At 50.6% G+C, this 16,153-nt stretch overlaps 1 protein-coding gene across 1 annotated transcript; it reads left to right on the forward strand.

The window, feature by feature from the left end:
* The first annotated feature begins 42 nt into the window (after positions 1–42).
* UHMK1 (U2AF homology motif kinase 1) lies at positions 43–15,812 on the forward strand. The gene is made up of 8 exons (XM_055815488.1): positions 43–444; positions 1,768–2,060; positions 4,884–5,075; positions 5,881–5,975; positions 6,915–6,991; positions 10,174–10,272; positions 11,248–11,336; positions 11,815–15,812. Exons 1-8 carry the CDS (start codon positions 159–161, stop codon positions 11,959–11,961), a joined length of 1,278 nt encoding a protein of 425 aa, XP_055671463.1. The 5' UTR covers positions 43–158; the 3' UTR covers positions 11,962–15,812.
* The last annotated feature ends 341 nt before the right edge of the window (positions 15,813–16,153 follow it).

The following is a 16,153-nucleotide window of genomic DNA, read 5'->3' on the forward strand; positions in this document are numbered from 1 at the left end:
GGGAGGTCCCGCCGGGAGCTGCCGCCACCGCCCCGCCCCGTTTCCGGTGTCATGGCGGCCGGAGCGCGGCGGAGGCCGGCGCCGGGGCGGGCGGCGGTGGCGCGGCAGCGGCGGGGCAGCGGGAGCGGCGGGGGGGCGATGTGAGGCGGGGCGGCGCCATGTCGGGGTGCGTGTGGGGCGCGGCGCCGCTGCTGGAGGCGCTGGGCCGGCTGTGGGAGGTACAGGCGCCGCTGGGCAGCGGCTCCTCGGCCTCCGTCTACCGGGTGCGCTGCTGCGGGGACCCGCGGGCCCCCCCCGGTGCCGTCAAGGAGTTCGTGCCGCCCCCGCCGCGGCCCGGCCCGGCTCGCCGCCCCGGGGCCCGCCCGCCCGCCGCCGACTGCGCGGAGTACGGCTTCCGCAAGGAGCGCGCCGCGCTCGAGCACCTCCGCGGGCACCGCAACATCGGTAACGGCACCGCGGCCGCCGCGGGGTCCCCCCAGGGCCAGGCGGCGCCCCCACCCCCCAGCAGGGAGGGGAGCCCCCAGACCCTTTGAGAATGCGCGTTCCCTCGCCCCCAGGCAGAGCCCCGCTGGCAGGGCTCGGTCCGCAGCCCGGTGCGCCCCTCCCCGCCCTCGCCGGATCCCCAGCCCGGTGCGCCCCCCCTCCCTCCCCGGCCCCCCAGCCCGGTGTCCGGCCCCCCCACGGCCCCCCAGCCCGGTGCACTACCCCCACCCACCCTCCCAGGACCCTCGGCCCAGTGCATTCCCCCTCCCCAGCCCCCCAGCCCGGTGTCTGTCCCCCCCCACGGACCCCCAGCCCGGTGTCCATCCTCATGTCCCCCCCCAGGGACCACCAGCCCGGTGCACCTCCCAAGCTTGGCACCCCTAGGTGGGCAGGTTTGATGGCCCTGTGCCCAGACACGCCGAAGCAGTGTCCCTGCAGTGGGTGCTTCCTGGTACCCCCCTGCCCCGGGGCAGGCTCCTGGGTATCCCCCACCCCTTCCCTGGGCTGGGGGCCTGTAGGTGACGTCCCTGGGGTGGGCAGGAGCAGGAGATGGTGTCACCCTTTGGGCTGGCAGAGTAGGTGGCCACAGGCAGGGCACCCCAAAGTCCCTTTTTGGGCACGGCTGGCTGAGCTGCCCCAGCAAGAGCTGTGCTGCCTGCTAGCCCCCCTGCTAGCCCCCCTGCTAGCCCCCCTGCTAGCCCCCCTGCTAGCCCCCCAACTGTGGCAGGAGCCCCTGGTCTGCCGTGTGGGTGGGAATGAGCCTGTGGGGGGAGGAAGCCTGTGTGTCAGAGGCGGCTGCTGGAAGCCCCCAGGTTCACCTGCTTCTCTTTGGGTTTCTTTGTCGGTGCGACAGGGTTTTTAATGCTTTTTAATACCTAGACACCCAGACAGAGTTCAGGTTCCCACTGTGCTAGGTCTGTCACAGGAGGAGACTGACACATCCCAAGAAGGGTGGTATTACCTCTGTTTTACCTACTGGGACCTGCTTATCCATGTCCCAGAGATTGTCCTGAGCGGGAGCACCCATCCCTGTCGCTTTCGCAGAGCCTGGCAGGGTGCTGTGAGACCAGCCTGTCCTCCAAAGCCCATAGGGGTGACATGGCTGGTTTTCCCTTGCCGCTTGCCTGTGGTATCTGGTTCTCCATCTCTGAACATCACACCTTGTAAAACAGATGAGCTGCCTCCTGCAGCTTTTGTGGTCTTCTGGGCAGTAGTGGAGAGTGGTGGAACATGATGACAGTGTAATTGCTTGTTACTGATGCCTGTCACTGTGTCTCACCATAGTGACACTGTATGGCGTGTTCACCAACCACTACTCTGCAAATGGCCCGTCTCGCTGTCTCCTGCTGGAGCTGCTGGACATCAGCGTGTCTGAGCTGCTGCTGCACTCCAGCAACCAGGGCTGCTCCATGTGGATGATCCAACACTGCGCCCGAGATGTTCTCGAAGCCCTGGCTTTCCTGCACCACAAAGGCTACGTGCATGCAGACCTCAAGCCACGCAACATCCTGTGGAGTGCAGAGGAGGAGTGCTTTAAGCTCATTGACTTTGGACTTAGCTTCAAAGAAGGGAATCAGGTTTGGAACATGCTGCTCTCAAAGCAGTTGTCTGTGTTGGTTTGTGTGAGTCTGTGATGCTTTCAGCTCATGAGCGTAGCAGTTGACGTGACCTGATGAGAGCAGTAGCTGAGCTGGTGCAGAGGGTTTCCTGGAAAAGGCTAAAATGTTGTCTGACCCCAGAAACAGGAGCTCGTGTTCCCATTCTCTGTCTGTTTCTGTTTCTCTGGTTTCTGTTGACGTCTTAACCTTTGCATTACACATGACAACGAATTCCAAAGTTAATGATGCACTGATGAAAGCGATGTCTCAGCTTCCTGGAAAGTTTGCTAGTTTTCATGTGGTCAGATGAGTGGGAACACCCAGATCTGTGGAATGTCCTTTTATCATCCCTTATCGTATGTAGTCGTAATTCAGGCTTCACCGTGAGCCTCCCCAATCAATTGCATTATCTCTGGCAGTGTCCTTATGCCTGTCTTTACTTTCATCCTATCTTCAGCAGCTTCCCTGTTTCAGGAAGTCTTAATATTTCTTTCCCATGTTACTGTGTTGATGAAAGCCCATACTGTGGTTGTGGGTGGGCAGGGTCCACTCTTTACTGATGTGAACAGATCTCTGCCTGTCCTGCTCTGCTTTTCCCATTTGTTGGGCTTTCACTCCCTCTTCATGCTGTCACTTTTTTGTTTTGGTTGTACTGGGTTTTGTAGGTTTGTCCTTGCCCATTTTATTGTGTTCCGTGGCCTCTGATGAAAGTGGAGAGCCTCAGGAGGTTCTGCTGTAGGCTTGATAGGGTTTTTTTCACCCCTACCTCTCTCAGTAATGGCCCGTGAGGGGTATCAGTAAAGTTTTTCATCGGGTAACCTCTTAGCCCTTTAATCACTGGGTGATGGACAGTAAGTCTAGTAAACAGGCTATGGTTTTTCTGTGCAGACGCTGTCCTGGCTTGTCCCTATTCCATGCAGTCTTACTCATTTAGAGGCTTTAAATTCATATACTATTTTAACTGGTTTACCTGGTATTTGATGGTACAGCCCACTGATCTGTGACTATCAGAGGACTGTGTGGGTGACCTGTCTCTGAATTCTTTCATACAGGAGCTGGTTTTAATGTTTGTACTTCTTAACTCCTCCATGTTGTCTTCACTTCTCCCACGTTCTTGGCTGAATGCTGGTTTCTGCTGGTAATCTGTTGCTGTCTATCAGAAAAAAACATTCTCTTGGTGTCCTGTGTCTAATGCAGATTTTTTTTTTAATTCAGGTCTGTGTTCTGCTGCTTGCTCTGTAAGTTGCCTCATAATAGTTGATCAGGTGTTTTATTTGCTTCTGTGGTTCCTGCCAGTCTGCTTTCTTTGGGCTGATTTGCCCTTGCCTGTTCTCAAAAATATGCTGGCTATATGACTAACCTTCTGACCCTGCTCTGAATGTGCACCGGGTATCAGCTTCCCCTCGCTTTCCCACCCCTGCCTTGGGCAGCAGCATACACGCATGATTTCCTTGTCTGAGTCAAGACTATACTACTTTTATTTGTGATAGCTTTGCTGAGCTTATCCTTGCATAACTTTTCACATTGTTGCTGTGTAACAGATAATAGCTGTACATAGCACAAGGTCTCAGCCACTTATATCTCTCACAATTATTTAGATGGTAGGAGTGAAATTCCATCTTGCTGTTTTTGCTGGTGCCATTGACCACATTTTTTTCCCTATCTCTAAATGTTTTTTGGTGGGGCTGCTAAATTGCTGATTTTGCCATGCTGGAGGTTCTGCTCTTTGCTGATAGGAGGATGGGCTCTGATGGGTAATTTGTGTATCAATTTTTTTTAAGTTCATAAACCACTTTTGAGCTCTGTTGCCGGAAAATGTCTTCTGTAAACTCTGTTTTCAGTCAGAAACTTAGATAACTTTGGTTTGAATATATTCCCCTGGTAAGAATTCCCAATCCTGCGCCTTGTTCAGGAGGTAGGCTTGCCTATTCCTCTGTCATTCCTTGAGTTGCATCAGTGTGTCTAAAATGAGCCCTCCCGTGTTAAAAAGGTGCAGTGTGCAGTTTGTCTTTGGACCCTTAGAAGACTTGGCTAGACAAAGCCACAGCTGACTGATGGGGTATTGGCTGTGAGCAGGAGGCTGGACTGGAGACCTTCAGAGCAGCCCCTCCAGCCAGCACTTGTGTGGTTCTATAATTTCCTGTTTTCTTCTAAGGAGGCAGTGGGTGGGCATTTTATTTTACTCAGCCAGCCACAGCAGCTGGGCAGGTGTTGATTGCCGCAGCACTTCTGGCTGCAAGGGGAAGAAGGAAGAGATGCGTGGGAAGCATCTTTGATAATTTCCTTGTGAGAGCGTTAGGTGTCTGCTTCATTCTTTCAATGTTTTGTTCCAGAGAATGTCAGTACTTGAATAATGGCAGCTGTTACTGATCCCCACTCTTCAGACCGGGTTGTTTGTGCTCTCTTGCAGCCAATGTGAGAGCGTGTTGTGGGTGTCCGAGACTTATCCTGAAACTTCTAGCATCTTCTGCGCTTATGAGAGTTAATGGGCCAGTCTGCAGTGACATCCAGCCTCTTCCTCCCAGCAGTGCTGTCTTTCAGAGTGATCAGATGTTAGTGGAGTGCCTGCTGTTTTGCTGGGAGATGTTTTCCAGTCAGTCTGGGTTTTTTTTCCTCATCAGCACAGCAGTATAGCGAGTTGAACTGCCTGCCTAACATGACTGTCTGTACAACGCTTTCTGTCAATGTAGCGGTAGTATTTTGGTGATCTGTTTGGAAGGATGTCTGTGGACTGATTTAAGGATAGAGTGGAGAACCTGGATCTGGAAGATTAATGTTTTCTGTGTGTTTCATCTTCCATAGGATGTGAAATATATTCAGACAGACGGGTATCGGGCTCCAGAGGCAGAACTGCAGAACTGCCTGGCACAGGCAGGGCTCCAGAGCGAGACGGAGTGTACCTCTGCTGTGGATCTGTGGAGTCTGGGAATTGTTTTACTGGAAATGTTCTCAGGAATGAAACTGAAACATACAGTCCAATCTCAGGAATGGAAGGTGAGTGAGAGCTGCTGCAGGCATTCTTGCTTGCATCGAACAAGTCCTCCTGCTTCTTGTTCATAACCTGGATTTGTGAGCTAGCACCTGGCAACTAGAGAGTGTTTTCAGGATGTTCCTCTAATCCTGTTGCCTGGAGAATTAAGGTTCCAGAGCCATAAAGACCCACCTGCCCTGTGGGTCTGGCATGTCTGAAGGCTGCCTGTGTTCAGGTTACTGAAAGCTAAGGGATCCGGGAGTCTGTGTTTGGAGCCTGTGTCTTGCCAGAGTTTGGGAGGCGAGTTGCGCTGGCTGTAGTGTGGCACAGAAGCAAGAATGAAATGTATGGCTGATGGCTGCCAGCTAGTTCAGCAGCACAATGACAGAGGAATTATTTGCTGGTTTTAGTCTAATAGTAGCTCCGATTTAGGGATCTTCTTGTAAGTCTGTATCCTGAGAAAACAAGGGGAAGGCTCTGTGCTGCAAGCCTAGAGCCTGACTCTGTCCTTCGTTCTGTATGAAACAATATTGTTTTGTGTTCCCCTTCCCAGTAAGTATCCTTTCACCATCATGACATCCACAGTAGCAGCAAATTTGGCTGTGCCTAGAAATTTCCAGCTTTTGCACAGGGAAACGGGGAAAAACTTTGTCTGCTTTGGGCCTGCTGGTTTAACATGTGAGGCTTGAGCACTGGGGATCTCTCACAAAATGCCACAGTACCAGAGCCCTCTGCATGCAGTCCAGAAGATGGTGGGATGTTGCAAGCTTTGCGTTGGTGATTTTTTTTTTTTTTTCCTCCCTAAGCACTGTTTCTTTTTCGTTCCAGACAAACAGTTCTGCCATCATTGATCGCATATTTGCCAGTGAAGGGGTGGTTAATTCAGCCATTCCAGCTTATCACCTCAGAGACCTTATCAAAAGGTATCTTATAATATTTACTGTTGCTTAAAGATGTGCTCTGTGAAGTCTTATACTTTGCTCTTGGTAACTTAGAGCCCACACCTAACACTTTTTTTTTTTGTTGTTGTTTTTTTAAATCTCCCTCTGCTGTGCTAGTAACAAGTGCAAGCATTAGCGGAGATGCTTCAGCTCCTCTGATTTTGGCACAGTTTGGAATAAGCACGTAAAGAATATCAGTCATTGTATTAATTACTTGCTCTTTCAGTGTTTTGCATTTCCTGCCAATGAGGTTGTATTTGGAGAAGACTGCAGACTTTGATGCTTTAGGGGAGTGTTGTCAGAAATGAGGGGAGCAGACAGACAGTGCTGCTCCTCCACCACTGTCAAGATTCAAATGCACTTGTGCAGCTCCCTACTGAGAGGTCTGCTGTGGGGATTGTTTTTGCTGTCCTGTGACTCTGCTCTGAGGCTACAGAGTGATTGAGGACACAACTTGGCAGAAATAACATCAGGAGCTTCTAGTAAAGCCGAGTAGGGGATGTTCTCAGGCAAGCCCTGGGCTATTACCTGCTTTGAATCCCATTTATGGAAAGATGTGGGAGCTCCTTGGAGTGTGATTTCTTTCCTGAGTCTGCATGTGTGCCTGAGACATGGGCTGAATGGCTCGGGGACGTGGAGCTGGAACGTGCCATGTTCCTTGTGAACTTGTAAATGACTTCCATCATCTGGTGCTGAGAGACATCGAGAAGGATGCCCTACTGTACCATGTACCCAAAATGCTTTCAGGGAATCGTTCTGGTGTGCTTTAGCTGTGAATTGGAAGACATGCTTCTCCCTCTTCTCTTTGTACCATAAGCACCCCAAAGACAGGGTATTCCTCTGTACTGGCTTCCAACCCGAGTTGAATTTGTTGATGCGGGAATGTCACGTGCAAGGTCATAAAGGTGTCTTCTCTTCCAGCATGCTTCATTGTGACCAAGGAAAGCGAGCCTCCGCTGAGAAGGCTTTATGCAGCCCGTTCTTCAGCATTCCCTTTGGTAAGCTGTGCATGTCAACCGTGCTCACGGCTTTCTCAGCATGTACTGGAAGCAGGGCCGAGTGCAGTTAAATTGTGGTGGTTCTGGTTTTGGCCTGGTTGCTGCTCCTTTGCTCTTTGCTGGCGCTTGCCAGCCCTCTGTGGTACTACAGCAGGCGGGTCGGAGCAATGCCTGTGCTCTCAGTGCTGCCCTGCCCCTCTTGCTCTGTGAGCTGTCGCTTTTTCCTTGGTTGGACTCCCATTAAATTCTGCCCAGATCCAACTGACCAAGAGTGTATCAGCAGCGCCATTCGTGAAAGGACAAAAATAACTAAGGTATCTACCTAGTACTGTGACCGTGAAGGTGCTTTTGAAGAGTGCGGTGCTATTTGTGGCAAGTGGATGGTTTTTCTTAAGACAGGCGTTTCCCAGTTCAGAAGCCAGGAATGTGAGTGACTAGGGTGGTGGGAGCATCTGCTCCTGCCTCCTCTGCTCAGGTCCAGTAGTCCCACTGTGTTCCTGTGGTGCGAGCCTGTTTTTGCAGTGACTGGCCTGCCTCCTCTGGTGCCTGTGTGGCAGGTCATGGATAGATGTCAGTGTTGTTTTCACTGGCACTTTCTCTTCAATTTAATAAAATGGTGATGTTTTCCCAGGACCAGCCCCATGTGGGTTGCAGGCTGTCAGCAAAAGATGGGCTGTGTTTAGGCCCATATCCGTGTTTTCTGTTCCAAAAGCAACACGGTAGCATTCTCCAGAGCTTGCCTGCTTTCAAGAACACCAGCAAAGAGCTCTGCATCCAGTTTTTCTGCAGCATAAATTAATGCTTCAGGCATCCAGCTTCTGGCTAGGCTAGCATTTTCCCTTGGATCTAGCCCTGCTTTTTTTGAGCTGCTTGGTGTACCTTGCAGTGAAGGTTGTATATTGCCTGTTGAGGTCATGTCAAGATACTGGAGTTCCTCTGTATTAGGCAAAGGTAATAACAAACTCGCTCCTGTATTCAGGCTTCTCTTGCATCTCAGAAACTGGGACTGTTGTAATCAAAGCCACTTTCTGTGGCTGAACCTTGCAGCCAGTATTGCTTTAGAGCAGCGGGAATAGTATTTTGGCAGTACTTTCTGGTCTAGTTTTAACACAGGCCTCTGACTGTACCTGGGAAGGTGCTTCTGTGGTTAGCACTACAAGTTTATGTAACAGCTTCAGTTTTCCGTAGTTCTCTTTGCTGGTTCTCTGCTTTGCCAAACTTGTACATACACTTGTCTGCACAAAGAAGCATTTACTGTTGCTTTCCTGGGAAGTCAGAAAACGATCTGTCGTTGCCTTTCACTTGGACACGGTTTTTCTGTTGAGAGCAAAGACAGCTGAGAATGGCTTTCCTTGCCATTTACAGCCAAGTTTTGACTTTCAAGTTCATCAACTTCTTTCCTGAGCTGCCTGCAGGCTCTGTTGTCAGAGTGGTTGGTATCACCTGGCACTTTGAAGAGGACCAGAAGGGCTGGGCAGAAAGTACCTCCTAAGGTGGAAGGGTATTGCAAGAAATGCAGTTGTCACTTGGTTACGGGAAGACCAGATGGCTCTGAGTCCTAGGAGTTGGTTTGTTTCCCTGTCTGAAAAAGAGATGTGGACAGACTTACTTGAACAAAAGGGGCAACATATAAGACCGAGGCAACACTTAAATATTTTTAATATTCCTTTCATTCCCATTTCCATCTGATGTTGTCTCTTGGTTGCCAACAGTCCGGTGGAGGAATGGTCCCAGAGGTTTGCTTGGAGCTGGAGCATGCCTGGTTATCTGAATGCAGCACCTTTCTTCAAAGGGCTGTCCCACAGTCCTGTCTGGGCGTCGTCTAGACTGATAAGGTGTTTCATACTCTAAGCTTTTCATAAGGACTCTTCCATGTCAGGCAGGAGGAGATTTATAGTGTGTGTGCTTGTCTGTCATCTCCTCTTGCACTATGATATCAATGCCTTCAGTCTGTGCCTAGCAGAGATGTCTGCTCCCTCATTTGTATTGTGTGCTTAGCTTGGAAAAGTATTTCCAAGGAAATAATGGCCCACTATGTTTGTAAACATAGTCAGAAGGCTCAGATGGGAGAATTGGAGCCGTTTCTTCCCTTTTCTCTCCCCTCTCTCACTGTCAAGTGGGGGAACTGTGAGATACTGCTATTGTGTTTGGCTACTGTAGCTGCCAATACAAACAAAACGTTAACACTCTCCAAGCACTGCAAGTTGGGCTCCCAGGTCTTAAATTCCTGACTGGCCTGCCAGTTCTTTTCAGGAATGTGTCTGTGGAAAAGTGGTACTGTCCCTGCTGTTTTGAGTTTCTAGAGGACTGAGTGTCCTCTCAGACGTGACTCCCATAATTTGGCTTCAGTCTGGCCACCTTGGCTGTTTCTTTATTCCACGCTAGCATCTCTGCTACACTGTTCCAGGCCATCCTGGAGCTGCTTGTTTTCTAGAGCCATGTGCTCTGTGGCGGCGGGCTGTATTTCTGCTCCTGTAAAGCTGTTGACAGGATCACTGTTCACCCACCTTGCGGCCACCTTCTTGTGGCTATGCCTCATTCTACAGCACTGCATTGTTTAAGTAACTAAGTAGTTTTCCCCATTTCTCTTGCAAGATTGCACCGGTGGTCTTCAAAACAGCGCATTGCAGTTGGATTTTGAAGGGGGAATGGTTTACATGGGGTTTAGGGAAGAACTGAAAGATACCCTAGAAAATGCCGAGGCTTGTGCCTTAGTAGAGCTTAAGAATTGGAGTTGCAGAAGCTGGCCAGCCTGTTTTCAGCTTGTCTCGGAGCAGTAGCAGGAGAGGCAAGTTGCAGAGTAGTTCTTTCATCTCGTGTCTCTGTATATACAGGGCAGTTTGTTTAACTAGCATAGCGTTTAAGGTCACATCAGTTTCTGAACCTGAGCTAAGCAGACGTAACTCTATTCTTAATTTCTGCTAGCTTTGTAATTTTAAAAGCAATTTCAGGTGCTGGCCTCAGTATAATTGCAGAGTGCGCTGAACCCTTTGGAAGAGCGTCTCAGTGCACAAGTGAAGAGAAGTTGGAAATGGGGCACACAGGTGGTAGTGGAGAGAAAGCAGAACTACTGCAAAGAGCAGTAAGTGCTTGTGTATGATAGTGTATATTGAGTCATCTTCCTGTTTTCTTGCTCCTTTGGGTTTTGATTTCTATTCTCTAATTCTTTGTGTTTCAAACAGCTCCCCATATCGAAGATTTGGTAATGCTCCCCACGCCTGTGCTGAGGCTGCTAAATGTTCTAAGTGACGCTTCTCTGCAGTGTGAAGAAGAATATGAAGGTTGGTGCAAGCCATGCAATTTCAATATAGCAGTGTCATCTTACAGACTGTTTTGTTTGGCTTTGGGGACGTGAGAGCAAGCAGGAGGGCAATTAATAGGCTCAGGAACAGCAAACAAAGAGCTGCTCAGCTGAGATTCGATACCAGTGGGTCAACTATACCAACAGAGAATAGACTAAGAGATTGAAACAGAAAGCAGAGCTTGTAGCGAGTTCTTGATGGATCCCAGATTTTATAAAAAAAAAAAAAAAAAATTAAAAAAAAGTTTTTTTTCTCCTTTGGTTAAATGCCAACAGACCTCATAATGCGTTTGTGGCTGTGAGCTTCCACTGGACATGTACAGGACTGTGGAGCCCAGTAGCAGAGATCCTTAAAAATTTGCTAATGAACTTATCCAATATCTCAGCAGAGAACTGAAGTACCTCATTGGAGTTCTTAAACTGTAGCAAAAACTATGCATGGTAGGTGGCAAGGCATGTCAGTGGAATTTGCATTTTTGCTTGCTCTCAGATCCACGTGAGTGGCAAAAGCTAGAGAGCTCTGGGGATATGAGTTTAAGAGACTGGGTTCTGCTCATACAAAGAAGGGTTTGTGGCAGCCACTTTAGTTCCCCTCCTCCAAGCACCATAACAAAAAGAAAAAAAAAAAGCACTCACAGATCCCAGATGTTTTAGCTAGTGGAAGGCCAGACTTTGTGTGCAAGGAAAAGCACTGTCCATGTGCTCCAGAGCGTGCTGTTGGGGATTCACTGCCTGCCGGTCTGTGCTCTGAGCCTTGGTTCAGACACTTGTCTCATTATGCAGCTGTTAAGCAGTGTCACCTTCTGCCCTGGCACGTCTTGATTGTTTATTTCAAATTGAAAGGAAAAGGCTATATGTTGACTGAGTGTTCTTGATGTGTTCATCTGGCCTTTGTTTGTTTCTTGGCTCATTCTCATTTGCAAAACGCAAGACAACCAGCTCTTTCCTTTGTCAGATATCCTGGAAGACATAAGGGAGGAGTGTCAGAAATATGGACCAGTGGTTTCCTTGCTTATTCCAAAGGAGAATCCTGGTAAAGGCCAAGTAAGTGAATTAAGAGGCTGTGTATTCCCACATACACTCCATGTGCTGCAGGACTGCCTCTCAGCTCCTGAAAATCTCCTGGCTGATGACAGTGCTAAAAATAGCTGGTTATCTTGAAGGATGGCACAGGTTCCTTCCCCGTTATGTAAGGCTGCCTAACCTGGGAGGTGCCCAGACAGCTTCAGCAGGGGAGCCGGGATATGGGCAGGATGAGGAGAAGCCAAGGGGTGGGAGAGGATGTAGAGCAGCATCATACTTTGTCCCACCTTACCGAGCACGCTCCCTTTAGAAATGAGGAGCAAGAGATGAAATTCCAGTTCAGAGATGCAGCTCCTTCCTTTTTAGCTGAACTGCTGTGGGCTCAACCAAGGGTAGAGGGGAAAAATTTATTCAGGAACAGTTTCCCCGGTTGCATGGGTGGGAGGGAGCGAGTGGCATGCTGCACTGGAAGTCCTGTTTCTCCTCTCTCTTTTTTCAGGTCTTTGTTGAATATGCAAATGCTGGTGATTCCAAAGCTGCCCAAAAAATGCTGACTGGAAAGATTTTTGATGGCAAGTTTGTTGTGGCTACGTTTTACCCACTGAGTGCCTATAAGAGAGGATATCTGTACCAAAACTTGCTGTAGGCAGTAGCAACAATCAGGAGAGTTGTCTTGCTCCTCTTCCTCACGTGTTTTACAGTTGAATGTACAAAAGAGCTTCCTAGCCCTGCTTCAGAGTCATCTGTGAAGGAGAGATGCAAAGGACTTTAACTGGGCTTTGAAACCTTTACTGCTGCTTTGTGATGTGCAGAGGAGGCTGGGATGGCTTTCAGCGTGTGCTTGTGTGTATGTTGTGCTTGCTCGTTTACATCGGGTGTGTGGCTTTGCCCCGGCGGGCGCTCGGGTGGCAGGAGTGGTGACTGTGGGAGCCTGGGAGGCCAAGCAGATCTTGGCAAGCCCTTGTAAGTGGTTGAAGTGAGGCCATTGAAAGTCTTGGCCTTAGCACTTGACTTTGCTCTGAGGAGAGGATTTCTTTAAGATTTCCTATCCCTGTAACATATGTGCTCTTCTCCAGTGTGGGGGAGGAGGAGGAAGGCTTACCTGCTTTTTGTTGATATCTCTAATAAATAAACAAGCAGAAGCACCATGCTTTCTAAACCAAACCAGGAGGACTTTTGAGTCTTCACATCACACAGAGCAGAGGGAGGTGGTGAAATCGGATCTGCTGAGCCTACAGTGTTACCCTGTCGCTGCCTCATGACCCGAGAGGAGCCATCCGTCCGGCCTGGCCCACGTGGCATGCTGGGCTTAGGCAGCGAGGTGTGGGTGACGCTGCGGTGAGCTGAACTTGCTTGTATGCCTGGGGTGGGCAGGGGCTGCTGGTGGATACGTGTGGTCAGAGCAGTGCAGCCTCAGTCCCAACAGACCTGTAAGCACTTTGTAGCCTGAGGTGATATATGAAAACCCTGTTGTGTGGAGTCATCTTTCTAGCTTATACCCTGTGCTGGCACTGATGCTCCCTAGCTCTGGTGCCAAATCATCTGTAATACGTAAGCGTCCTTAGGTGGTATTTTTGGAAAAGAGTGCTACAGCACACAGTATTCTTTGTATCTCAGCAGGACTCCTGCCCTGCAAGTCTTGTAAGAAAGAACAAATATTTGTCCGTCAAAGGTCCCACGCTTGGCTTTTCTGTGTTGTGCATTTTGGTTTTGCATTAACCCATTAGACTTGTAGGTTAGAAGCACTGACACTTTTGGTCCTTCATAGGTTACATAAAGGGCCTGAGGCAATCTGAGATCCTGTATGGAAAGGGCTCTGTCAGTAATCAGACTTAACCGGTCAGGAGAAGGTCGTTCCGGGTTATCAGGGACAACAGCCACATGCTTTGGGGGGAAAAAATCCCTGGGCGAGCAGCATGGCTGCTCCCCCCAGAGCATGCTCTCTGCTGCTGTGGCTTCAGTGCACAGGTGGGAGCTGCCGTCTGGGGCAGGCGGTGGCTTTTTCCCAGGGGGGTGCAAACCCGTGCACCCAGCGGACCCTCTCCCTGCAGAGGGGGCACTTTGCTCCTGGCAAGTGCAGTGTGAAACAGCCCTCCTTAGAGGGGGACCAGCATATCCTGGCTCATGGCCCTGGTGCAGTTTTTGTGAGGAGGAGAGCCCTCGTGAATTCTTTTCTCCAGCTGAAACACTTGCAGGCAGCTGCCTGAACCATCTCTGATCTTCCCTGGAATAATACCTGAATTACCTTACAGTTTACTTTTTGCATCTTGCTGATGCTGGACTTGCTGGAATCCCGCACTTCAAAGTTCCACTTGAAATTTTTTTGCCCTGTGCACGTGTGTACGGTATGTCAGGAGATCCGATGTCTGTAGCATTTCAGGAGCTTGAGTTCCTCCCTGTGCTGGTGTGTAGTCCTGTCTGCTGTGGCCCTTCCCAAACTCTCCCAGAAAGGACCAATCTCTCTGAATTTTTCTCTTGCCTTTGAGGTGGTAGGTTTTCCAGGGAGGGGAGTGGGGAAATCCCACAATGAGTTTTAAGGTGTGATCTGCCCATCAGACTTTTTCTGGGAATTATGCTACTTTGGTGTACATAGCTGTGAAGCAGCTTTGCATAGATGGAGTGAGTGATTCATTGCTTTTAATGTAACTGTCCTTGCAGTGAAGCACCTTTAGTGTCTGGGAGGAATTGGATGATTAACTGGGTGAAGGTTTCTCCTATGTGAAGAGGAGTGTTAAAAGCACTCCAAGCATTGGTAGGTGTTGACTGACCTCCTCAGTTCTGGGTTTTTGCTTTCCCTGGTGGGCTGAGCCATGGGTGAAAGCAGTTTGGCCCAAAATTCACGTGTTGGATGCCATCGTGTCAGCAGCGTTGAGCTGGCTGCGTGTGTGCCTGTCAGCTGGCAGAAGCAGACTGAGAGCTCCAGCCCCGCTGAGTGCCAGCCCATGTGGGGACATGGGGAGCTCCCCCGTGTGTGGGGCGTGAGGTCTGTCACCTACAGAGGTACCAGGGCAGGGAGATGCTGGGCTGCAGGTGCAGAACTTCAGTGCATTTAAGTTCTCACATGTGTTTGTCTGGGGCTGTGAGCTGCTCTGTCATCTTTCGAGCACATCTTTTTCAGTCAGAACTATGCTTTGAACTTGCAACTAAAGATGAAGAGCCGTGCCAGGATTAATCTTTAGAGAGGAGCTACAACCTGTTCCTGCAACATGGTAGAGCTGTTCTACCAGATTTTGGCTAGGGTTTTGTTCAGCTGCTTTAAAGGAGCTAAATAAATCTTCAAGATGCAAACTCCTGCTACCAGATTTTCTCTCTGGATGCTCATTGTTCAGGCTTGAGCACTGAGCTGGGCAAAACCCCCAAAGCTGCTTTTTTTAATTATTCTTTTTAATTTTCCTCCTGGCAAGAGTTGGAAGATGCTGATCTCTGCCCTGTCACTGTACTCTGCCCCTGGCATCCCTCCGGAGGCTGTGGGGTACAAGGAGGTTTAGAAGCTCCTTGGAGCAGAAGCATTTTATCTTTATTCCTCATCCTCTACCTTCAAAGCCTTTTTCTGTCAAGCTGAAGCTCGCTCTAGTGTCTCGGTGATCTGTTGGTGGCATGGCATAAGTTTCAGCCCTGCTAAAGCCTGTGAGTTTCTTAACTCTGTAGATTGTATCCGAAGTGTGTGTGGTGATTCAATCCAAGCTGTCTTGTCGTGGTGTGTGCCTGGGGGGCCTGGCTTTCCTCACCTCCAATGTACTGCCGGCTGGAGTTGCAGAAGCATTGATGCTTTCTACTCAGATGCTTGCTGGGTTTCTCATTCTGTGCTGCTGACACAATATAGCCCTTGGGGTAGCACCCACGTATGTCCTAGCTAGGCGACAGCTAAACGTAAAAACCCACAGGCTGCCTTTGAGGGAGAGCTCTGCTTGCAGTGGGGGGAAAGGGATGAAGGATGGAGCCTTTGGAGCCAGCTGGGGAGGGCTGCCTTGGTGGGATGCCAGGGCAGGATGCAGCCCTCCTCCCCCCACTGGAGCAGGCAGTCGAGGGGCTGTGTCCCCTGGGAGCGTGTGAGTGAACCAGGAAATGCGGTGCTCTGCTGTTCCTTGGTGGTGGGGTTTTGTAGCTGCTCTGACACGGAATGTCACCGCTCATTGAAGAGTAGCATCCTTCCTCTGCCACCAGTGTCTGCGCGGGAGCAGCGAGGGAGAAGGTTCTTTGCACTTCCACCGATTTATCATATGCAAGGAGGGTAAACTGGTTTTTAAATCACTGGCCGAAGCACAAGTTAGCTCCAATCTTAGTTGTATTCCTCGTTGTTTTCTCACTGCTCTCCAGCCTCCGAAGCTGGCAGCCTGAGCACCATGGTGCCCCCAGGTTGTACCCCGCGAGGGGCTCGGTGCTCCCACAGCCCCGTGCGCCCCCTCGGTCCCTGTCAGCTGTTGTACCCCGCACGCAGCGTTGCTGAGCAGATGTGTGCTTGATACAGGTGATTAATAAACGATGCTTCAGTACGAAGCGGTTGTCCGGCGTGACTTTCTGGGACACCGCCGCCACAGGAGGCCTGTCACCCCGTGCCGGGCCGGCCGGGCGACGGGGCCGTGACCCAGCCACGGCGGTGCTGGCGCCTTATGCTCAGTGGCTGAAAATTCCGGTGGGGGCCGGGCCGGGTCCCCTCGTGCCCCGCCGTGTCCCCCGGGCTCCGCTGGCCGGCGCCACCCGCGCGCTCCCTGCGCTCGCCATGGCGTAACGGTTTCCGAAATGATGTCACCGGAGGGAGCGCGGGCTGGGTCGGGCGGCGCCCCCGGGCCTTGCACAACTTCCCGCAGCCGGGCGGGCGTGGGCCGAGGCGGGCGGGG

The sequence above is a fragment of the Falco peregrinus genome, chromosome 10 (genome assembly GCF_023634155.1).
Source record: "Falco peregrinus isolate bFalPer1 chromosome 10, bFalPer1.pri, whole genome shotgun sequence".
Taxonomy (NCBI): domain Eukaryota; kingdom Metazoa; phylum Chordata; class Aves; order Falconiformes; family Falconidae; genus Falco; species Falco peregrinus.